Source organism: Engraulis encrasicolus, chromosome 21, assembly GCF_034702125.1.
Source record: "Engraulis encrasicolus isolate BLACKSEA-1 chromosome 21, IST_EnEncr_1.0, whole genome shotgun sequence".
NCBI classification, from domain to species: Eukaryota; Metazoa; Chordata; class Actinopteri; order Clupeiformes; family Engraulidae; genus Engraulis; species Engraulis encrasicolus.
Genome location: NC_085877.1, coordinates 18154325 through 18179510, shown reverse-complemented (window position 1 = coordinate 18179510; position 25186 = coordinate 18154325). Strand labels below are relative to the sequence as shown.

The 25186-nt window shown below is 46.2% G+C and overlaps 2 protein-coding genes across 3 annotated transcripts in view; one reads left to right on the top strand and one right to left on the bottom strand.

The window, feature by feature from the left end:
- The window catches only part of LOC134436946 (solute carrier family 12 member 6-like), an 82360-nt gene extending 72184 nt beyond the window's left edge, over nucleotides 1–10176 (bottom strand). For both annotated transcript variants that reach the window (XM_063186317.1, XM_063186318.1), the window contains exons 1-2: nucleotides 9459–10176; nucleotides 6439–7625 (exon numbers count right to left, since the gene is read on the bottom strand). In XM_063186317.1, coding sequence (XP_063042387.1) covers nucleotides 6439–6640 — 202 coding nt within the window. In that variant the 5' untranslated portion in view covers nucleotides 6641–7625; nucleotides 9459–10176. The remainder of the gene's footprint in view (nucleotides 1–6438; nucleotides 7626–9458) is intronic.
- Nucleotides 10177–11320: 1144 nt separating this feature from the next.
- Nucleotides 11321–25172, top strand: LOC134438092 (uncharacterized). Its single transcript, XM_063187677.1, has 7 exons — nucleotides 11321–11382; nucleotides 11655–13690; nucleotides 14540–14668; nucleotides 15368–15468; nucleotides 15717–16006; nucleotides 19723–19812; nucleotides 20019–25172. Exons 2-7 carry the CDS (start codon nucleotides 11703–11705, stop codon nucleotides 25059–25061), a joined length of 7641 nt encoding a protein of 2546 aa, XP_063043747.1. The 5' UTR covers nucleotides 11321–11382; nucleotides 11655–11702; the 3' UTR covers nucleotides 25062–25172.
- Nucleotides 25173–25186: the final 14 nt, after the last annotated feature.

The window sequence follows — 25186 nt, the reverse complement described above, 5'->3', positions numbered from 1 at the left end:
ACAGCTATCCATCCATACTAGTGGTTGTTTTCTCCCCATTCTTCCTCAGCTATGTGGGTCACTCACTACCCCTCCCCCAGAGAAATGTGCCATGACACCGCGGCATCCCTGTACTGTCTGGCCCGGAGTGTGTGTGTGTGTGTGTGTGTGTGTGTGTGTTTATGTGCGCGTGTGCGCGCGCGTGTGTGTGTGTGTGTGTGTGTGTACGTACGTCTGCTGAAAACAAAGGAATAACCATGATCACAGCTACTGTAGGCGGAGGCTCCACCTATGGTGGTCAGTTTCAGCACTGCACATCGCAAGCTATGCCAACTGTCCACAAGGACTGAACAGTAAGCACAGCATGGCATGGGCTTCCACATATTATACTGTAGTGTAGTCTGAGATATTTCGTCAAAAGCTTAAGTGATATTATAGACTGATGTGACAAACTCTTTTGTTTAGAAGAAAGAAAGAATCGGACGCCAATGTACTGTAATATTGCTGAGGTGCTGGCCACTTGAATCAATCAAATAATAAACATCACGGGGGCCGCTGTGGCGCAGCACGCTAAGCCCCCCACATTCGGGCTTACAGTACATGCCCACTGGGACCCCGGTTCGAGTTCGGCCGGGGTCGCTTCCCGGCCCTACCCCGTCTCTCTCTCACAATTGTTTCCTGTCTCCTCTCATACTGTCCTGTCATAATAAAGGCCAAAAAGACATATACTTAAAAAAATAAAAACAATAATAAACATCAATCATCATAATAAAGACGCCGCACACTCTGCCTCGTGCTTTATTGGCTCAGTGACGGTTCGGCCATCTGGCCTTCATCAAACGTACAAAGATCCAGTGTGTTTTGCTGCCTGACTGATAGCGTGTCACAATGTGATCTAGAAGTCACAATGTCCTGTTCAAGTAGAAGTAGATCTTTGTTGGACTATCCAGTCAGAGATGATTTCCTGAATGTGATGTAATGATTTGAATGTGTACTATGATTTGGCCCTCAAGCTGTACAACACTATACAACAATAATAAATGCTTTCGTTGCATTTAACACACACACACACACACACACACACACACACACACACACACACACACACAGTCAGTCAGTAGCACTAGGCCTATGTTGTTTCAGTAAGCTAGACCCACCCTGTCCATCACCACAAGGCCTAAGCCAACTGGGCCTCATTCCAGACAAACTGTGTTGCATCACCAACCCAGACTGAGGGACGTCCAGACTTACAGGCTTTGAAAGAATGAATGAATTGTGTGTGTTCATTCATTTCCAAAGACACCACTGTGTCACGGCAGTAGTCACAGCACAACAGCAACTCTCAAAGGCGCGACAAGCAACAGTTGGCTTCCTTATGACAGACAGCTTAGAATATTTCTGAAACATTCACTTGCTTTACTTGGTTGGTGTGCTATTTAGGGAACGCATCAAAAGGAACACACTGTACAATACCATACCCTATAGCAGTGTTTCCCAACCAAGGGTGCGTGTCGTGTACCACAAAGAATAAGCGAGCACACTGAAGTGGGTACATGCAAAAAATATATACTAATAATAAGAGCATAATCACATTGGGATAGAGGAAGAGATAGTGAAGGGGTACTCACTCATGGTATGACAAAAATGCTTAGAAGGTATGCAAGACAAAAAAGGTTTCAGTGGAAGTAGACTATTTTACAGATTGCAGAGTAACCTCAGCTAGTATGTTCACTTGTTATAACAGTGCACTTTCATATACCACATACACTACAGTTGTACAATCGGCTGCAGTAAGCTTCCATCTGATTCCACTTGATTACTAAGTCACTGCACTATAGGCAACAAAACCTTTCGTATACCCGTAGACTGCCTCAAAGCCAGCAACAGTCAGCTAGGTAAGTACTACTAGTATATTGTGCACACGGGGAGCCGGGCAACATTTTTCAATTAGCTGAAGCGACAAGCCCATATTTTTGTCATGGTTATGCTGAAACGAGAACCTATCACGGCAGACTGTTACGACCAAGTACCTCTATTGTTGTACAGTATACTGTGAATACGCGTGATATCGCAGCTGTGCACGACGTTGTCTTTTGTTCTAAGTTGCTTTGGATAAAACCGTCTCTAAATACTGAATGTCATGTCAAAGTAATCAAGGCAGTGTGATCAAGGCCGTGTGAAGTGAAGCCTCCCAATCCCAGTGAGAAGTGAGAAGCCTCCCAATCCCTCTCAGAAGGTCAGAGAAGCAGCGATCATCAGACCTCCGACGCCAGGCACCCAGGCGCTTCAAAGAATAATCCAGATTTTCCTCCAACCTTCTAATCTAATCTCCCTCTCTCTCGCTCGCTCTGTGTGTGTGTCACACATCTGTGGTCGTGTAGTGTTGTTGTTGTTGATGCTGAGTGTAGCGATCTGCGTTTCGGTCCATATTTACGGAAGAATACAAAACTGTTGATACTGTACACAGAGATACAGAGTCAACTCACCTGAAATGACCCCAGAAAAGTACTAGCCACTGTACTACTACTGCTACAACAATAATAAAAAAATATATATTTCATGTTCTCTGTGCTTAGGTTGTGTGAACCTTAAAACCACATTGTACTGAGTATTACGAAAGACTTTCTATTCTATTATGTTCTAATTTACTCTACTATATTAGGGTAATTCCATGGGGAGCCACATGTTCTCATGTCTCTTTTTTTAACACACAACAACATTTTTAGTCAACATACTGACAGGAAAGACTAATTGGCTACCACACGAGATAAATGCCGGCAAGTGGACAGTCTGTCCAAACGTGTTTGTCCGCGGAAACTTGTAAAGGCATTACTGAGGGAGCCAGACAGATACCGGAGTACCAAAACAGTCCGACAGGTTTTGTCAACAGACCCGTTTGAAGAGCCCGTACTGTAGCAGGGCAGAACTCCTCTGGCTGTTCCATGCCTTCACTCTGACCACAAAAGCCAAAAGACAGAACTTAGCACTGACGTTTTGTCAAAACTAGTTGAAGTCTAAACTAATTACCAAGCACCCTGAAGGGGATTGGGCCAGGTATTGCAATGAACCCCGTCTGCCCGCCTGTATCTGTTTGTCCTCTCTCTGATTTCTCTTGCGTTTCACTGTGGTGTAATGGGTTTTTTTTTAAGTGGGGGTACGCGATTTGTGACGTCATCAATTTATTAGGCAACTTATCATGTCAACCCCATTTTTGCATTCAAACACAAACAGATATATATTTTTTTAAATCTCACCTCAGGAGAAGTGGGTACTGCGTACCCCTGCCTACCATGCCCTGCCCACTACACCCCTGCTGTTAATCGGCTTTAGAACACCCATGTTTTATTGTGGCTAAATATATTGGTAACAATTAAATAAATCAAATCAGTTTTTATTGCATAAAAAAACATCAACACCACCATCTCAGCAAGTTGGGCACAGGGGACTAAGCAGGTAGTATGACGAACTTAATAACCCAACTTAGAGGCCATTTTTTCGCGGTTTCAAGGTTCAAATGCCGTGCCTATACCTATAGTTTCCCAACAGCAGCTTATTGTGACATGTCTGGTGGTAACAACCAGTAACACTAGGCTGCCTGTGTTTCATCTCACCCCTGGTCCGAAACAAACTGAACAGTACGCATGCACAGACATACGCACACACACACAATTCATTTTCTTTTGGGGGTAACTGTGGCTCAGGGTGCTTCAAAACAACAAATGTGGTCAAACAGGATCGTGCAGCCGTGAAGATGTGATGAAGGCGTGAAGATATGCGGAGCCTGACTGAGAGAGAAGGGCCCTGCAGCATCGAAATGTGTCCTCACCTGTCTTCAACAGAGCCTCCGCTAGCTAGTGCTACACCTGGGGGACACCTTAGTCCTCCTGCATCAGATGGGTCTCAGTCATGTGACTCATGAACTGAAACCAGCAGCATCCAGACCTCAGTGGACAAAACGTTATCCTAACTTCCATGGAATAAAAGAAAAGAAAAGAAAAGAAAAGAAAAGAATTTCAAGTGTGCGGGTCTCTCACTGAGGGACCATGAATTGGCCGTTGTCCTGTACCTTGAATGGAGATGTGAACAGTCTTCCTCGTCGACTCGTGAGTTGAACACCACAATAACGGGAAGTGATTTCAGGCAATGTAGCCATTAAAATCAGTGAGGCAATGTATTAGGACTAGGAGACAAAACTGCCATTGGTGCCGATTACCGTTTATTTATAGAGGGGCCACAGCATCAACTCTGTCCTCGCCAGGCCCTACCGGTAGCGGTAACGGTAGGGCACTGGGCCACTATGCCGGCAACCTGGGTTCAATTCCTGCTTAGGTCATTTGCCAATCCTTCCCCGACTCTGGCTGCATCCCAATATGTGACCTTGCCTCCTCCACTTGTGCTTGTCTCCTCGTCCCGCCTCCTGGCCCCTCCTCCGTGGAGAAAACGATAAAGTTTCCCAGCTGTCAGCCTCGCCACAACAACTTTTGAGGGACTGTTTTTCATTCACCATCCCAATTGCAAATGAGAAAAAGACTTTACAATTGAGCTTTTGCAAGATATTGAAATATAATGCTGTTGTCAGTGATGTCATCATGACGAGAAGCGAGTGGAGGAGGCAAGTGGAGGAGGCAAGGTCCCATATTAAGATGCACTCTCTCTCTCCCGACTCATTTCCTGTCCCTCTTTCGCCGTCCTATCTGAATAAAGGCTAAAATGCAACAACAACAACAACAAAAAACTATTTAAAAATGTGTCCTTGCCCGTCTCCAAACGTGTCTCTACTGCACCTGAGGACTCCTTCTCCATACGGTAAGATGTGTTTCAAGTCGTGTGACTTTTGAGTAGAATGCCACAACCAGAACTAATTTCAGGTGTTACTATGGTTATTAAAGTCAACGACAGCAATAGAACGATACAGCGATAGTAACAGAACGGCATCATAATGGGACCTAATTTCAGGCAATATCAAGGACAGAGGAAGTGTAATGGAAAAAAATATATTAGCACCAATCATTTATCTTTTATTTAAAGAGGGCCCTGCCTGCAGCATCGAAATGTGTCCTCACCTGTCTCCAACAGAGCTTCTGCCTGAGGACACACCTGAGGACACCCAGGTGGATTATTGGGTGTGCCGACCGAGCCTAGCCCCAGAGAACCAGAGGTCCCAAGGGGCCAGGACAAACTGAACGCTCCCTCCCCTACCCACCTCCTCTTCCCAAGGGGCCAGGACAAACTGAACGCTCCCCTACCCACCTCCTCTGCCAAAGGGGCCTCATGTACAGGCCAGGGAAGCAAATTGTGCCAGATGTCAGAGAGAGAGAGAGAGACACACAACTTGACCAGCATCAGTTTTTAAGTGTAGCTGTGTTTTTTTCCCTAAGAGGGTGAGAATAAATGGACTGCATTCCTACATTTGGCGGAGTAGGGGTTGGGTAGAAGGCCTGGAGGTTGTCGCGGAGGGGAGGGGTGGGGAGGGATGGGGTTGCCATTTTGGTGTCAGTCTGCAAGCTAGCGTATGCCTTAAGGGCCAAAGAAAGTGGACTGGAGTCAGGATCAGAACATCAAAACAACGCCTGTCATTGCAGTTCTGAAACTGCAGAGAAAGAACCTAGCATCAGAAGCAAACAATGGCCACCTCAACTTAATTTGTTCCGGGCTTGAGAGAACATGTAACAAAGTGAAAGAAGTCTGAGGGCGGGCGGCCAGCCAGCCAGACAAGACACAGACACAGACAGGCTGGCTGACAGATAGACAGGCAGCAAGACACAGAGAGGCTGGCTGACAGACAGACAGGCAGGCAGACAGGCAGAAATCATAGTATTCTCTCTCTGCATTTGTTAGGCTAAAACTAGGCGTCGATGTGAAGTATGCCTGAGGTCGTACCAGCCAAAGTTCCATCACAATGAAAATAACGCAATAAACTTGCCAGGCAGTGAAAAGACTTAAGGACGAGAGACTACATGAGAATAAAAAATGTGGCCACACCTCGACAGTGTGAGAAACACACACACACTCACACACACACACACACACACAAACACACACACTCTAACACGGTGGTCTCACCTTATTGCAAGTTGCCCTCTCTTATGGCCTTAACACACACACACACACACACACACACACACACACACACACACACACACACGCAAACACACACACACACGTTGCAGTGGGAAACAGGCAGCATCGTTAACTTCAACATGGTCGCCTTTGTTCTCAGCTGCCAGTAGCAGTCTGCATTGTAGGCCCTCTGTACACAAATACACACACACACACACACACACACACACACACACACACACACACACACACAGGGGATTGCAGGCCCACCTCACCTGCTTGATCTGCTCTCTCTCTCTCTCACACACACACACACACACACACACACACACACACACACACACACACACACACACACACACACACACACACACACACACACACACACACACACCTCACCTTGCTCTGAGTTGCACTGGTCCGGCGTGTCGGCGCCCGTGTGACCCCCCTCGCTATGGGGCTCGCTGCGGCTGATGCTCTCCCGCGAGCCGAAGTGCACGCGGTTGCCCGAGCGCAGGCTGACGTCCGGCGAGGTGTCCGACAGGCCCGGCACGTCCTCCGCCTTGGTTGGCGTCACCGTGAAGCGCACCGACGTCGCCATGACAACAAGCAAGTGACGGGTGACGGTGACAGGGTCACTCTCTGATGGTTGCAGCGGTAAGGAGTGAGGTGGTGGTGATGTTGGTGATGGCTTGGGGGGTTCAAAGGTTAAAGTGTAAACTCCACACTCCTCCTCACTGGATGTTCTTGGAGGGGGAGAGAGAGGGAGGAGGAGTAGGGGAGAGCGGGGAGGGAGCCAGTCAGCTCACTGGGAGCGGATGGGGGGTGTGAGCTCCAGGTTGCTCCATCGGGGAAAAGCGTGATGATGGCAGGTGGCGGCAGTGGTGGTTGTTCCCCAAAGTGGTGGACGGGCAAAAACAGGAAACAAGCGGGATTGTGGGAAAGCTGCTGTTGCTGCAGTTGAGGGGTGAGGGGAGACAAGAAAGAAGGAGGCGGTGGTGGTGGCGGTGTGTGCGTGTGTGACCTCACGGTAACCCTGAACCTGACCCTACCCTTGACCCGTACGGAATGTGGGAATGTGTGTGCAGACTGTGCACTGTGGTGGTGGTGTTGCCCTGGGAAATTTTTCGCTGTAGAACTTCTCAGCTATAATGACGTGTCTGTATCTGTATGTGCGTGTATTCTTGCTTTGTTTGAGGCTATTGTTTCCAGTTATTAACAGGAAGTTCAAATGGCTTTTTTAATAAAAGAAAAACAACAAAAAATGGCTAACTTCTGTTCATCCGCGGAGTGTTGCGTTTCTTTTATTTATGGTGAGGTAGACCTGTGTTTGATAGTTGTCGCTGTAGTGAGTTTTGGAGCTAGGTGAAATACTACTCAGTAGGCTATTGTGTAGCAGTTTCGTATAGAAACCGATCTGCATACCATTGAGAATGTTTCTGAAGAACAAGTAGACACAACAAGGACAACAATGTTCATTAAATGCCCTCCTTGGTGTTATGCTTTCCCTGGGAGAATACTACTGGTTACATGTGCGTGTGTATGTGCATGTGAGGGCTTTATCTTGCATCTACATGCAATGCGTCCTGAACCATATTTACATGGTTCATTTGTGAATGTGTGACGACAATAGAGAAAGAAGGGGGTGGTGAAAGGACAATGGAGAGAGAGAGAGAGAGAGAGAGAGAGAGAGAGAGAGAGAGAGAGAGAGAGAGAGAGAGAGAGAGAGAGAGAATTATCAGTTAACAGTACAATATGGCAGTGAATATTTGTAAACATAGAACCCCTTAGTATCGGTTTGATTTGATTTGCACTGTGGTAGCCTACTGTAGATGTCCTGTCAGATACCTGAACGTCTTCTCTCGTGCTCTCTGGCGCTGGCGGTAAAGGCAAAAGGTTACGAGATAAAAACTCAACGGCAGCAACCTATGCCTTTCAGTCATAAACCGTAGAATTGACACACTGTACCCGACACACAAATCACATACGACGATGAAAACAAGAGGAGGGGGGGAAACTTCAGCTGGGAAAGTTGATATCTCTCCCTGCACTGCAGGCAGTCAGGGAGGCTTGTTGTCGCGAGCTACTGGGACTCGCAGTAGAACTACATGTGCCAGCCCAGTTAAAGAAGGAAAACACAACGTCATCGCCGTGCAATCCCGAAAAACAGAAACATCTCACATCTGCTGCTAGGTGCAAAGTAAAACGAGGTGGGCTGGGAAATGTTTTACACGCTGCGGTTTATAATTAAATTATTACACAAAAGCGGTTCCAACCGGTTGGACCAGTCCGTGGCTACATACCAAGGCAGTGTGTGCCTGCCTGGCTGGTACACAGACACTGCAACTACACGCCTCCAGTTTTGAGGGGTATCAGGAGGGACAATCAACAGAAATTATATATAAAACTAGCCGATTGTCCTGCCTATTTGTGTGGGAACATGTTCAGCACCATGGTGGTATACTAGCATCTGCCCGTACTGATGACAACTTCATTCCAAAAAGACTACTGTGCGGGGGCGTTGAGTGAACGAGGTGCTCCTTTTGCGCAAGGCGAGCCCAGGTAGGGAGGTAGAGCTCAGGTTCTGTCCCCTGGACTGACGTAAATGCCTTGTTTGGACACCACCGGCTGTTGAAAAGCGCAGTGACTTGTACCGTATCTGACGCATACACTGATACGTAAGTTAGCAGTTCAGTCCACTGATAGCCCATCATTTCCCACCGTAGCTCAGGACACCGGCCAGGGCAGGGGTGCAGGTGCATTGAACTGTTTCATGCGCCACCACCAGATGAACCGGACCAATATGACGAATGGACACCCAGTTATGCTCTCCCAGCTAGCTTGTCCCAGAAGCCAATAAGCCAATTATCGTTATTGCTGACCGAAACCAGTCATTGGGATCATGTATGACAGGTGAACACATCATGCTCTAGGAAATAGCGTGCTGACAAAGAGTGTTATGCATTCGTACCCCATTGTCCATTTGATGTCTGAACATCGTGTAACATCACGCAACCCACCACATGTGTTCTCAGCGTTAACGCCTGTGTGTTGTGTTTGCTGACTCCTGGCCGTAATTTTGAATATCGATAGCTAGGGATATCACAATACGCTGCTAGCAAACATCCATGTGCCTGTCAGCGAAACAGACCTGCATTTCACAGCCAAGCAAACCATGCCTTTGTCATACCACTTCCCCAACAAAGTCGACTCGGTTCGCCTTTGACAAGACCGGTGCAAACATGACGGTTCACTGCATTGGTGCTGTGCTAGACCGCCTAGCAGGCTAGCCCGCTAAAATGTGACAACTGTCAGTTAAGAGCACATTCGCGTTGCAAGTCTTGCATTAAAATGTCCGTATAATGACACCAAATCAGTTGAAGGTAACTAAACCGCTACATCAAATCCCGAGAGCCTACCTTGTAGACACTGTCCTGCTTTCGGCGATTCCCAATCCTTGAGATCGATGCTGTAAAATTATATTGAAACCGTTCATGCTTTCGATGTCTCATCAGCACTTTGTCTGCCAACAGACTAGTGTGCGTGCGCGCGCGCCCGCCCTGCAGTTCCTCGTTCGCTTGCCGTAAACGGACGGCAGCTAACAAATAGAACTACAGCGTTGTGGTTAATGTAGTCCATTGTGGGCAGTAGCACTAGTCCGACTGTGGCTTTGACTGTACATAGGAACACATGGGTGTAATTTCAGGTGTGCATGGTGGGGACACGATGTCCATACCACTTTTTAGACCTAGCTTGTCTCCACCACTTTTTCACAAATATAATGCAAAAATACTATACATGGACAATTTGACATTGTAACACTGTACCCCCACCACTTTTCAAGCCAAACCTACACATTTGCGAGCACACACCATGTTATCTATTCACTATGCTATAAGAAATTCATTGTTTTGTCTATCCCATTTGAAAAGCAAACGTTTTACATATCAGATGCACATTTGATTATCATGTTATTCATCATGCCCATAGTTGGTATTCGACTCCAGTGAAAGAATACATACAGAAAATGGTAGTTTATGATGTTTTAATACAATAGAAACTTAATACAACTGAAAAGGGGGTCACACACCCATCAATCATTCACAACTGCTGTCGTTCAAAAACTCAGGGTAGGCAATCATCCAGGTGCATTTCTAAGTCACACCGTATCTGTCTCGGGAAAAAACATCATCTGCGAATGTGTGTCATTCCATCCACGATTGAAATTTCAAAATGTCGTCGGGTCCACCAAACCAAAGGTAGCTTTAAAAAAAAAAATCCAGTCTCTATCTCTTCCATCATCGTAGCTACAAAACAGGCCTTGGTTGTTGGGTGAGCAGCAATCCGAAACGCTTTTTGATGGTCACTCTGTGCCTTGAGAACTTGTCGTCAGGAGAGAAGCGTGCAGGATGCGCAGAGCTGGTGGGCTGGCCTGTGGGGTCCACTTTCTGTATGAACAACACAACAGATTCAATCATTAAAGGACAGCATAGACATGTCTTTGAATGTTTTACACGACTGTTAACTCTCTGCAAGGAAAGCACCCACGACATTTAGGGAGATTGTAAACAATATGATTTGGTTGAGCGTGCAATTTACACAACCAGGTTTTAATTCATAGGCTAGCTGTAGCATGCTAGCACTAGCTCGCCATATGAATAAGTCCTATGGCAACCGCGTTCTGCTCAAAAACTGATAATAGTCATCCAATTAGAACATGAAATAATGTATTCATATCCACTTAATAACACGACCTGGCAGCTTTCTACAAACGTGTTGTGTTAGCAACCACTAGCTTAGCCTCTCAAGATCACTTACCTTGAGAGTGTATACCCTTTCGCCACTCTCATTGAGATAAAACTGCAGAAACATGATTGCAGTTTCGGGTTTAGAGTAGAGTGGCAGAAACCCGATGCAATTTAATAAAATATGCGGATTGTGTGCCTGATTCCCGAACGTCAAAATACGAAGGTCTACAACAGTCTTCGTCCACACGTGTTGTGAAGGGAAAAGCAATGATCAAGCTCAACTTCCGAGTAGGCCTACGTCATTGACGCAATGCTTTGTGGGAAACAAAAAGCACAAGTCAACGTGGGTAGGGAAATGTCGCCCTCTGCTGATGGCCTCAGAGCATTTCAATAAAATAATGATACAAATCTTTGATACATATCTTTGCTACAAATCCAGTCTCGAAAACTACCTTCCATTGTCAACAGAATTTTCGTACGGTCATCAACTAGAACGCTACACTCTAGAACGCAACTGCTTGTATGTTTTCAAAATGAAACAGATACCATATCTGCCGAAGTCCTCACGTATGTGCAATTTTTGTCATCGTCTTTGGTATGTAAGGCCTGATCATCGTTCACTCTTCTTTTTTCCATAGTGAAATTATTTTTCGGGTTGATTTGTATGATAGGCCGATCAGAAAAATGATTGGCACAAATCAATTTCCAATTAGGCTACTGGGAAAAGTAACAACAAAGAGCATATGAGTCTAGGAAGTTACCAAAGGTAGCCTAAATTGTGTGTGTGTGTGTGTGTGTGTGTGTGTGTGTGTGTGTGTGTGTGTGTGTGTGTGTGTGTCTACTGTCTGTCTGTGTCTGTGTCTGCAGGTGGATAAATCAATCAACAACAAAAAATCACCCTCAATCCAAAAAAGGATGAATTTCCTACCTCCAATTTCTATTTTCTGCTCCCCCTCACTGGTCGATGCAAATGAAAATTCCCCACCCTCACCTAACCCGCTTGTAATGCCTGCACCGGAATTCTCAGAAGTCACAACTGAGGAGGTCCAGATGGTCCAGAATGGTCTAGAAACCGAACCAGACAGTCCAGATGTTCCACAACCTTCTTTGGAATCTACCTCATCGCTTTCTAACACAGTCGGAGACCCAGATGATACTGTACCTGAAGGACGTTTCCAACAGGACTTGGAGTCACTGCAACAGACCGAAGTCTTCCACGGGTCTGTGTCACGTGATGGGCACGGAACAGAGGAGTTATCGTCCAAACCTCAGCCTCCTGAATCCATCCTGCCAACGCTGGAAACAACAGATAGCACTTCGAATGTCTCCAATCCAGACGTGCCTTCTGGAGAGACTCCGAGGCCCATGAGCCCTTGTCATATGACAAGCCAGGTGAGCCGTTCCTCTCAGGAGGTGTCAGCGGAGGAGTGTTCACCATCGGAGACCATCACGAGCACTACGGATGCGTTTTGCAAGTCCCATGAGGAAATGCAGAGCCCCCACACAAGTCTTCCAAACCAGCACCAAGGCCTGTCCGCTGCATCAGGAACTGCAGACATCAGTCTCCAAGATATCGTGGATGCGTTAGGCCTGCCCCAGGATGAAATACAGAGCTCCCACACAAGTTCAAACCACCAAGCCCTGTCTATAGCATCAGGAACCACAGACCCCCATCTCCAAGACCCTTGCCCTTCCCAAAAGCAGGAAGCAATAGATTATTACCCTACCATATTTACCCATGTCCCTCCTGACTGGATACACGGTAACTTAAGCCCTAACTCCACAATACTGTCAGCGGTAGAGTCTGTCACCACTTTCCAGCCACTGAAGATGCCCCCCTCCTCAACAGCAGATGCCTCTGGAGGTCATCTGAGTGTGTGTTGCCCACTCCGCCCCGTCTCTGAGTTAGAGGACGAGCTTGAGCTGAGGGTGGCGGAGCAGGCCATCATGGCGGCATTGAATGGCGAGGATAACCAAGACCACGCACCACCGCCACCGCCCCCAATTACACAGGCTGGCCCTGCGGTGGAGATCGCCTCAGACCAGAGCTCCAACTCTACATGGGGAGTGGGGACGACTTCGCAGGGACGAGAATTTCAAATGGGAGTTCACGCCGAAGACCTTACCCAGGACCCTGTCTGCCAGCAACAACGGCCTCACACACATCCTCAGTTCTCGATACTTCCACCTGCACCAATGGTTCAGCATACCACCCACATGGAACTTCCTGTGATGTCATCCACGATGCCACCTGCAGCAATGCATTATGGGTACCCATATCCACGGCACCACCCAGCCAGCGCCCACCTGCTACCGCCCCCCTCTGTCGCCGCGCTGTATCCGGCACAGTATGGCGGTATTTACCCCTCGCCAGCTTTCCAGTACAACCCAGGCTACTACTCGCTAGCCCCGCGGATCGGGTCTGCATATTTAGCCCCACACCCTCAGTATGCCCCTGCTCTCATGCCACCCCAGTACCCTCAACCCAGCATGGGCTACCCAACGCAGGAAGTGCTGGCACATGCCAACCACCCTCCGTCAGACACGGAGGCTAACGTTAGGGGTTTGATAATGAGGCTGCCTAATCTCAATCCCAGTTTCAGTCCCAGTCCCTGTCCCAATCCTAGTCCTAATCCTAACACCAATCCATATGCGGGGCAAGTCCAAGGCCAGGGCCAGAGCCAGGGCCAGAGCCAGGGCCAGAGCCAGGGCCAGAGCCAGAGCCAGGGCCAGAGCCAGGGCCAGAGCCAGGGCAGCCTGAAGATCAATGTGAAGTCGGGCCAGTGTCCGGACTTCTCAATGGGCCTTCACGAGAAGTACAAGCTGTGGCAGCGGTACCGGCCGCGGGCCTCAGCCTACTTCCCCGGCGGCAGAGACACAGATGCGCTGGCTTGCTTCCTTATGTGAGTGCTCTCTTTCTAGTTACGCATATAAACACACATATACACACACACTCACACACACACACACACACACACACACACACACACACACACACACACACAGACACACACACACACACACACACACACACACACACACACACACACACACACACACACACACACACACACACACACACACACACACTTTTGTTTCCTCCTGTCACTCATTTGTTAATCCCATTTACCATTTTACAAAGTACCTAAACTTTACATCTTCAGAAATTTCCTCACTGCTACTATGTGCCCCAAAGGACCCTCAGTTAATTTATTTTTTATTTACCTGTATTTATTTTGTGGGGAGGACATGTGTGCTCTATATTTGATGTACCCTTGCAGAGTTGTATTAAGTAGAAGTACTCTTACAGATGTACTTACAGAACTAGTATGTATTATAGTATTACTAGTATGATATTACACGGTTTCAACTATGTAATATCATCCTATGTTGTAAAACTACATCTGTAGAGTACTTCTACTAAGCCATATCCATTCCAATGGACACATTTCTTGCAATTTTGACTACACCTGTGTAGAAATGCAACACCGAAGCCATTATGATGGAGATGGATTGGGCCATCATTATAATGTCCATGTTAGTGATGACAAAAAAATATTTTAACCAGAATGCATTATAATTTCACAGTGTGCATTCATGCTGCACATCACGAACAATCCCATTATTGCTATTGGATGGGGGGTATTGGAACCCTGCTTGGGACAATTAGCAACTGTCTTGGGACAATTAGCAACTATCTGGTGATGTTTTTGTGACAATAAATTGCCTCTGACTCTCTCATCTTATCTCAGACCAGTTCTGAATCATCTGTGCCTTATGCACCCCCATGCCCCACTGGAGAAGGCTGAATCCTTCGCCGTGAGTGAATGGAACAAGCTGTCAAACTCTGAGCGTGTGGAATACTACAAAACAGCCCAGAAGTGAGTATGTCCTCATATAGTAAGTTATATTTCAGTTATTTATCACCACAACCACCAGCTTCCTGAAACTCTAGCAATCTCCGATTGCCATTGTGACACAGCAACCACAGCACACAGATGCACACTGCACACAACGAAACTGCATTTTTTCCCTCACCTGTGCAAGTGGGCAGCCCCAAAAGGCATCCCAAGGGAGCAGTGTGGCAGGCTCGTGCCAAGCTCAGGGTACCTCAGTCATGGAGTATGGGGGCGAGCAGCACTGGTTAATTACTCCCCCCCCCCCACCACCACCACCAACCTGGTGGATCAGGAATCAAACCGGCAACCTTTGGGCTATAACCCAGACACCTTCAGTTTGAATACATAGACACAATTTTCTTTTTCTCTTAGTCTCTGACATGAAATCAGGTTAAACTCTTTTAGGTGGTTTATATATATGTTTTAATTATTTCTTAATGATAGAACAATGAGAGACATTAGATGGGAGAAATTTTGGCAATGTCTTAGTTGTGAAAGTGTAGGAGCGGGAAAGGATCTGCACACTGCTTGCAAAAGACTGCAATGTTTCAATCATAGATCTTCTTCAGGCATCTTGTGAAAGTGTCCATGGTAGTAATTAAACATGTCTCTAGTATAGATTAATGGCAGTGTTTTTTTGTGGTATCTGAGTTTGCTGGTGTGTATGGTACGGCTTTCTAGATTTCTGGAGGTTGAGCAGTGGGAACGCAGTTATTCATCAGCACAGCGAACAGACGCGGAACCCCATCAGGGGAACTCCAAAAAACAACCCGACAGCAATGGTCAGTGAAGTCAAACTGAATTAATTAGTTCATATTTCTAGTCAATCAATTTACAAATCTCTTGAGGTACTCCTCCAAGCTGAGGACGGAATTTCTGAAGAGGATTTCTCTGTGTCTGAATGTTTTGTATTTATTTGCTTTTCTCCATATTAACATTTTACTATAGCCATGGGCCAAGTCTGCAATTAAAAGACAAATACAATGAATGAATGAATGAATTTCCAATGGTGTCTCTCCTCCCAAACAAGGCTACTCGTGGAAACGGAGGCAACAGTACTCCAGGTCCAAGAAGTCGTCTGTGAGGACCAGAGGAGGCAGCCCCAAGCGGCTCGGGAAGGCCGAGATGGAGAAGCTCATGGAGGGAGCCCTCCAGGACTACACGGAGGTCATGGAGGCCCTGGAGGCATCAGGGGTCAAGGACAAGGACAGGTCAGAGGTCACGGAGAAGGTCAGAGAGGAGCAGGACGAGATGCAGGGGAACGCGTCGTTCACAGAGTACCTGGACGAGCTGTGCAGTCAGCAGGAGTTTGTGACACAGGTGATGAAGCTGGGATGTTTTATAGGATTTTTCTTCTTGGGGGGTATTAATAGTAGTAGTAGAGTGTTTTTATTAATCACAAAGGAAATGAAGGTGTCTGTAAGCTTACATACAGTAAGAACAGAAATACAAAACATACACAAAGATCTAATAAACATTATTGCACATTGTTACCATATAGCAAACACTTGAGTACAATCAGCCTTCCAGCTGTTTGCATACATACAGTTAGGGCCATAAATATTTGGACATCTGCACAATTTTCATCTTTTTGGTGCTGTACACCATCCCAATGGATTTGAAATGAAACAAACGAGATGTACATTAACAGCAGACTTTCAGCTTTAATATGGGGGTGTTTGCGTCCAAATCGAGTGAACTGTGAAGGAATTATGACATTTTCTATCAGTGCCACCCCATTTTTAAGGAACCAAAAGTAATTGGACAGTCTAGTATTTATACATCAAACTTTCAATTTTTAATTATTTGGTTGCAAATACTTTCCAGTCAGTTACAGCCTGTAATTTGCAATCCATAGACATCAATAGACACTGGGTTTTATCCCTGCAGATGCTATGGTGAGCTCTCTATTGCAACAGTCCTCAGTTCCTGCTTATTCTTAGGGCATTTTCCCTTCAGTTTTGCTTCCAGCAAGTGAAATGCTTGCTCAACCGTACTCAGGTGAGGTGATTGACTGGGGCATTGAATTATAGTCCACGTTTTTGGGATAGAAATGGCTTAGTGGCTTTCAGATGAAGCTTTGGGTCATTGTCCATATGCACTGTGAAGCATTGTCCAATGAGTTCAGAACCATTAGGTTTAATATGACATGATAATATAGCCTGAAAATCTTCAGAATTCATCCTGTGGCTTTTGTTAGTAGTCCTCATCATCAATAAATACAAGGGGAAAATAGTATTGACAAATATGCGTCCCCACACCATGACACTACCACCACCATGATTCACTGATTGGGTGGTATGTTTCGAATCATGAGCAGCTCCTTCCCTATACTCCTTTCTTCCCATTACACTTGTACAAGATGATTTTTGTCTCCCCTGTCCATAGGATGTAGCTCAAGACCTATACAGTCTTTTTAAGACGTTGTTTGGCAAAGCCAAATTTGTTATCGCTATTTCTGATGCAATCAATAGTTTACATCTTTTAGTTAACCCTCTGTATTTCCTATGGTGAAGTGTTCCTCAATGTTCTTGATCTTTTTCTTGATTGTTGCCTTGGACATGTATCCACCGTTCACCTGGTCACTGTTCTACATCTGGCAAACTGTTGGGAGATTGGTTTTTGTTCACCTGATACAGAATGTTGTCTGTCATCCACAGCATTTGTCTTCCATGTCTACCAAGTAATTTGGTGTTGCTCTGGTATTTCTTTTTTCCAACATTCTGAACTCTTGCATTAATCATATTCAATGTTTCCCCATCTCTCAAATGGGTTTGTTTTGATTTTTTTCAACCTTATGATGGCTTGCATCACTGATGTTGACAGGTGGACTTTGGATCTCATGGATATTCCGTAAAAATATATGGAAATGCAAATGGAACATTTCAAATGAACTCTAAGACCTTGTATTGACATCTTGGTGATGGTGTAGTAAGGGAATAACACACATCTGACTGGAAAATAGCTGAGAAGCCTACTGTCCAATTACTTTTGATCCCTTGAAAAGTGGGCAACACACACAAAAAACGTTGCTATTTCATTCCTGTTTATGCGATATGGATTTTAACACCCTCACATTAACGCTGAGAGTCTAGCGTTAATGCACAGCTTGTTTGTTTTATTTCAAATCCATTGTGGTGGGGTATAGGGTGGAAAAGGATGATAATCGTGTTGCTGTCCAAATATTTCTGGCCCTAACTGTACATGCGTGTGCGCGCGCGTACAAACACGCACGCACGCACGCATGCGCGCGCGCACACACACAAATAAGAGTGATTGACAATGAAAATGAAAAGTATAGCATAGCAACCAATAGTCCAGAAGGCCAAGCAAAGTCCACTATCCAGGTCCAGAGGTCAAGCATCTATACAGTGGCACAGAGAGAGAGGTGGTTGCACTATGAGGACCCCCTCATACACACACACACACACACACACACACACACACACACACACACACACACACACACACACACACACACACACACACACACACACACACACACACACACACACACACACACACACACACACACACACACACACACACACACACACACAATCAAGAGTATGACAGGAAGAGAGTGGGGGAGAGAGAGAGATGGGGTACGGTAGGGCTGAGAAATGACCCAGGCCCAGAGGTGTCAAAAGTACACACATTTGGTACTTAAGTAGAAGTATAGATACTGCAGTTTAAAAGCACTCTGGTAAAAGTCGAAGTATCAACTTGACCTTTTTACTCAAGTAAAAGTGAAAAAGTATGTGCTCCAAAACCTACTTAAAGTATAAAAGTACAAAGTATTTATATTTTTTTTAAGGTAGAACTATATCAATTGAATGCTTAATTTAAAAGACGGATTAGTTCAACATGTGGCTTGGGTGGCCACCTGCTAATAATTCCAAAGCAATAGGCCTAAACCAACCTGCTAACAGTTCCTGCTTCACTGGCGCATTCTGTTGCAAACGTCTTGGAATAATGTTTGTTTTCAGATCCAAGGTAGAGTGTTGGGGACTCTCCTAACTGGACTAACCTCACGGTGCAAATGTGCGCATCGCATCAGTATTGAGACCTGCGCTACTCGCGGTTAGCTTTCATAGAACGCACACCAAGGAAGAATCAGTCGGTTTGCTGCTGGGAAAGGTGTTACAAAGTATGAAACCAAGTTATAGGCCTATCCCACCTCTGACTTGATTTTATGCGGGTGGGACTGTGTGACTGCCTACGTCTCAGGGATAGAGAGACCAGCATTTTCTCTTTGAGTTACCAGATAATGGTCGGCAAACTGTCAATTCGCATGACTTGTAATTTGGGCTTCCAACGCTGTGCGTGCACGCGCTGCGCCGGACATGGCGCACGTGCAGTGAAATAAGAGTAACGAGTAGCGAATGTTTTGAAAATGTAAGGAATAGAAAGTACAGATACTTGTGCGAAAATGTAATGAGTAGAAGTCAAAAGTAGGCAGGAAAATAAGTAATGGAGTAAAGTACAGATACCTAAAAAGTGTACTTAAGTACAGTAACGAAGTATTTGTACTTCGTTACTTGACACCTCTGCCCAGGCCAGACTCGAACCCAGGTTCCCATGGGCATGCCAGCCTTTATTTGGAAGTGCCTTAACACGCTACTCCACAGCACCCCTCAGCTGTGATGTTTTACTTATTGGTGACGGGAAGAGGAAGGGTAGCCTGGCCTTGCCAGATGTACGCAAGTGCTCCCTCCAGTCAAAAAAAACATTCCACGTTACGTCTGGGGTGAGAGTTCTGGGAGGGCTCTAGTCTTGTCATCAGACAGCCAGACAATCAGTGAACAGGAGAAGGGAGGGTAGGGAATGTAATTAGTTTGTCTTCATTGGTTTGTCTTATTTCTTGAAACCAAAATGACATTCTTATACTAGAAGATAATTTGACCAGTTATGCACTCTTGAAATATAAGTCCATAACCATGTTGTGTTTGCCTTTGTTTTCCCCCCTGTTAATAGGCCAACTGTTAGATTTTTTTTTAGCGTTTTTCTCACATTGCTTTGTCTGTGCTCGTCAGGTCGGCGAGGTCATCAACTTGGACTATGTGTCCTCGCTCATCTCTGCAGACCCAAATGCCAGTGACAATTTAATGGAGTCTTTGATTCAGGTAATCAACCCAAGACACCTTGTGCATTACATTACATTACATTTTGTTGACATTTTTTTATGCAGAGATCACCGTTTGGGTAATACTAAAAAAAACATTGTTTGAATTTTGCGCAATATTCACATTACATGACTGTCTTAATGGGATTTTTTAATGATTCAGTCAGACACCAAAAGGTTCATTTTTATTTTTTTTTTAATTTGCAGAATGAAGAGGATCTCTCCGAAAGCAGTCAGGTTCCTGCCCCAATTGTGACTGAACAACCAGGAGACGAGACGTCAGATGGCGTCTTTGCAAGTACCAGCAATGCACAACCAGGGTCCTTAGTTCCCCATATTGAACAGCCACCTGGCTATCTACAGGCACAGCCTCTCCAGACAAACACAGACAACCAGGTCACAATTGGTGCAACCTTGCCTGCACAAGGCGTAGACCCATCTTTCTGCTCTGCTCCACCTTTTGATTACTACCATCAAACACAGAACTTTGCCCCACAAACTACTCCACAAAAGGTTATTTCTGTCATGGAACCACCAATGGTGCCAGGATATCAGTTCACACAGAATCATGGGATGCAGACTTGTGTTCCACAGCAGCAAAACTACAGTTCCCATGATGCATTACAAACTGTGCCACCTCATTCCCAAATGCTGCCTTACACTCAAGTTACCACGGGTAAGAAGAATTGTGACAACAATGTGTGTCAAGGCAATGTTCTGTCACAAGGACACGATGACACTTATGGTCTAAATATGCAGCAGATGTGTCCCTCTATCAGTCAAAACGAAACCGCATTGGAGAATACAACAACAATCACAGCACTAGAAGGCTGCTGCAGTGAACAACAAGAACGGTTGGCTACAACCCAGCTAGTGGACAGCTTTCCACATGTTTCCGCATCCACGACACAGAATGAAGAAGACCACAACAATGCAGTGCAACAGTCCCACGAGACCAATAGCCCCATAGATCTGGCAGAGGCTTGCAGCCTCTTGGACGCGGCTTCTCCAGGAAACTCTAGCTTCAACAGTACGTTAGAGGACGTGGCATCCACCTCCACACAAAACATTATGGCCACAGAGAATCATCTCTCTCACCTTGTGCAAGGCGTCCACCAAGACAATGTGGGTAACCTGGTCACAAACACAGAGAAACAGGAATATGTGTACACAGTTCTTCTCAACTCGGGCACCCAAAGAGGACCGACCCCTGCCTCAGACAAGGTTTCCAACATGGACAATGAAGTCATAGCGGCTGACGAAGACTCCAATGACTCAACCCAGTGTCACATGGGAGACGTGCAGAATGCAGAAGACATACATGTGGAAGAAGAAATGAATGGCCAGCAGCGTTTGACACCTCCTCCAACTCCCGGCTTGAGTCCTCTGTGGCCATGCTCACCAACACTGGAGGAAGACAAGAGCTCAACGCTTTCGCCACAGTCAGGAAGCTGTGACTCGTTGTTGCGTCCTCCATCTTTGGCCATCCTGTGCTTCCAGGCCCTTGCCTGCTCTGGGGAACCTGCCGTGGCGATGAGCGAACTGCCAGTCAAGCCAGTCGTCCTCCACCGCACCATCCTCCAGCATCCACCCACGCCAACGGGGGATGTCTATGTCCACCAGCCTGGAGCCTGGGGACAGAAGGAGGACGATGACTCCCACGGCTATGATGAGCCTGTTGTGACTTGTTTTCTTGCCGTTGGGGCATCCGGTGATCACAGTGGTCTGGTGGACTGTCACTTAAGAGGCTGGGTCAGTGATAAAACATTACAAGAACAGTCTAGACAAGGTGAAGAGACAAGTGACCGAGAAGCCAAAACGCCCAGTCCACCTAAAGGGACGTCGGTGAAAGAAATCAGAGAAGAGACGGTTAGCATCTCCAAAACAACAGCGAACAATGTGGAAATAAATCTTAATGATGAGGCACAAGAAACGGAGATGAAAAGAGAGAACTTGCCGTCCAACGTACAAAAGAAACCGGCGATCCATGAATCGACACCATGCTCCTCAAGAACATCAGAACAAGAAGAAGAAATGGTGGTGGAGAAGCCGCAGAGTCCGCAGAGCCCACATGGTGTCAGTCAGGACGTCGTGCCAGCCAATGAAAGGGAGGCAGCAGATGACTCAAGCACTCCCTGCGGCAGCGGGTCACCCAGGCGCTCACTGCGAAGCAAGAGGCCCACGGCCAAAAAGCTGGACTGGTTCACCCGATCCAAGAGGAAACAAATCCAAGAGACGAATGAGCATAACACGGAACAAATGAATGATGATTGTGGCAAAGTATGCAATAAAGAGATGGCACGAGATGGAGCAAGTGTAGCCTCTCAAAACGATGCAAATGATTGCAACAAAGCAGGGACTGAAAGGTCACAACAATCAAAACCGGTGGAGACCAGAGGGAGGAATAAAGAGGAGGGGGGCAACTCAAAGTCCACGAAAACACGTGTCAACAACACCACACCCGTTGTCAGTGAGCAACCAGAGGCGTGTGACAAACACTTGCCCAGCAAAGAGGTAAACGATAGTGGTGAAGGGCAGGACGAGGCTGAGGTAAAAGGCTGCAGAGGAAGAAAACAAAGCCACACCATTGAGGACAAGACGGGTGAGACCAGTTTGAGAGTGACAAGGAGTGCACAGGTTTGCAAAGGCCAACAACCGGTTGACAGATGTCAACAGGCGCCTGAGAGAAAGGACACACCAATAGGCAGGGCAAGACAGATGGGTGCAGTGGAGAAAAAAACAGTGGGCAGACAGGCTGCCGGAACACCGGTGACTGACAAGACAGACACGCCACGCAGAGTAACAAGAAGGATGACTGCAGGAGGCAACAGCAATCATCCTGTGGTGCATAGCGAAAAAGAGAGGAGTGACGAGAATGAGAAAACAAATAGTTCTAGAATGGACAGACCACAAGTGTATGTTCAAGAGGATGATGCAAGCCCTGCTCAGTCACACCAAAAAGCACAGAAAAAGACAGAAGACGTGGAAAAGCACAACAAGCATGGACACATTTCCATTGGTGATGAAAATGATAAAAAGCATACGAATGATGACGGTAGTGAATGGTCAGGAATGGACAGACCACACATGAAAGACAGCAATCAAAGTCCTGCTGCTCTGCCATCAAAAGACAATGCACAAATAGAAACTGGAGAAACAAGACAGCAAAGCAAAGCCGTTCCTCGGCCTGACACACAGACCAATGAGTGCCTTAGAGAACAGCAAAATGTACAAATACAAGATGATAAGAACAAGGCAAGAACAAAGCAGTCTCCAGCAAAGTCGATGTCTCCAGAAGTGTCTCCAAAACCAGCTAATGATGGAAATGGTGAGAGCAATAGAACGACTCGGAACAGCAGGAGACTAGCCACAGCCACACACTCTGTAGGGGGTAAGAAGACGACGGCATCAGAACAGGCTGAAGACGGCACAATGGCGCGCTTACAAGACAACATAGCTTTGTCGTGTGGAAAGCAGCAGGGTAAAACTGGACATCCTCAACGGTCTCAAGAGAGAGGCAGAGCAGAAAGAACATCTGAGCAACGCGCATCTGAAATCGATCATCGTGCTGCAACGCTGATAAATGCTGATGATGATGCCGCAAAAGACAAAATAGTACGAAGAAGCAGAAGAGTGAACAAGGACTTGAAGGCAGACTCAGATATAATGGAGATGGGAAAAGAGAACCTGCCATCCAGCGTGCAAAAGAAAACGGCGATGCACGAATCGACACCTTGCTCCTCAAAATCATCAAAAGTTGAGATTGGAGGAAAGCAAAATTACATGAATGATGAACATCACACCAATGAGGAAATTACACAGCTAAGAACAACTCAGAGACGCACAAAGCAGCTTGAAGATAGTGAGCAAGTTGGGGAGACCACATCTGAGTGCTCACTGAAGGATGCCAATGAACAAAACCAGCAGAAACAACCAGAGGGGGGAGAAGAGGAGGCAATAAAGGAGAAAGAAGAGGCATTAACCAATCCTGTCATTGCAGGGGAAGAGGGTCAATACGACACATGCTCTTCACCAGAGGAAGAAAATGGGGCCAGCAAAGGGACACAAGAGGCAGGAGAGCAGGAGAGTTTGTCAGCTGCTGACGACCATAACCTTCCTGGGACAACATCAGACAATGCCAGACCTTGCCTGAGGAGTAAAAGAAATAAAAAGAAAGATGGAGGAGAGGAAGAGACTGGCCAGGACAATAGTCCTACCAATAGTAGGACAGGGACTAGCAAGAAAGTACAGGAAGAGACACATGAAAAACTCCCAATGGAGACATCAGGAACCGAAAGACCTCGCCTCAGGAGTACAAGAAATACGAAGAAAGATGGAGGAGAGGAGGAGACTGAGCAGGAAAACAGTAATAGGACACAGCGCAGCGTAAAGGAACAGGAGGAAATACAACAGGCAGGAGAGCAAGAGACTTCGGCAGCTGCTGACAACCATAGCCTGCCCGGGACAACATCAGACAATGCCAGACCTCGCCTGAGGAGCACAAGAAACACAAGGAAAGATAGAGGAGAGGAAGAGACTGAGCGGGACAACAGCAGGACGGGGACTAGCAAGAAAGTACAAGAAGAGACACAAGCTACAAGAGAGCAGGGTTTAGCAGCTACCGATGACAAACTACCAATGGAGGCATCAGGCACTGAAAGACCTCGCCTCAGGAGTACAAGAAATGTGAGGAAAGATGGAGGAGAGGAGGAAACTGAGCAGGAAAACAGTAATAGGACACAGAGCAGCAAGAAAGTACAGGAGAAAATACAAGAGACAGACGAGCAGAGTGTTACAGTTACTGATGAGCATAAAATCCCAGGGACAAGATTAGACAATGACGGACCTCACCGAAGGAGTACAAGAAATACAAGGAAGGACGGCGGAGAGGAGGAGGAGGAGACTGAGCAGGAAAACAATAATGGGACACAGGGCAGGAAAAGGGTACAGGAGGAGACAACTAGGACAAGGAGAGAAACCAGACATGGAGCAACCACAAGATCCAAAGAGTTGAGGGACACAGTAGTGAAACCCCGCAAAGACGAAGAGGCAGAGGATGGCAGGTGTCAACAGAGAACTAATCAGAATGAAAGACAAAACACAACAGGAAGTGACATCCCTAGGCTGAGGGAGAGGTCTAGTTCACAAATTGAGAAAATGCAATGTAATGTCGTAAGAAACCAAATGTGTCTTCACCAAGGAGGCAGGCGCAGACCAAATGAATCAACAAAAAGAAAGAAAAAGACATAAGAAATAGTAAATATTGTAAATAAAGCATATTAATAATGTATAGAAGACAAACTTACTGTAAAAAAAGTATATTTTATTTACAAAATTGAATATATTAAGTGTAAAAACAGAGTCTTGTGTCGTTT

Excerpts from the sequence above, each read along its gene's own strand:
- LOC134438092 (XM_063187677.1), top strand. The coding sequence starts at position 11,703 with ATGAATTTCCTACCTCCAATTTCTATTTTCTGCTCCCCCTCACTGGTC. Across the intron at positions 14,669-15,367 it reads TACTACAAAACAGCCCAGAA|ATTTCTGGAGGTTGAGCAGT; the intron begins GTGAGTATGTCC and ends ACGGCTTTCTAG. Across the intron at positions 15,469-15,716 it reads AAAACAACCCGACAGCAATG|GCTACTCGTGGAAACGGAGG; the intron begins GTCAGTGAAGTC and ends CTCCCAAACAAG.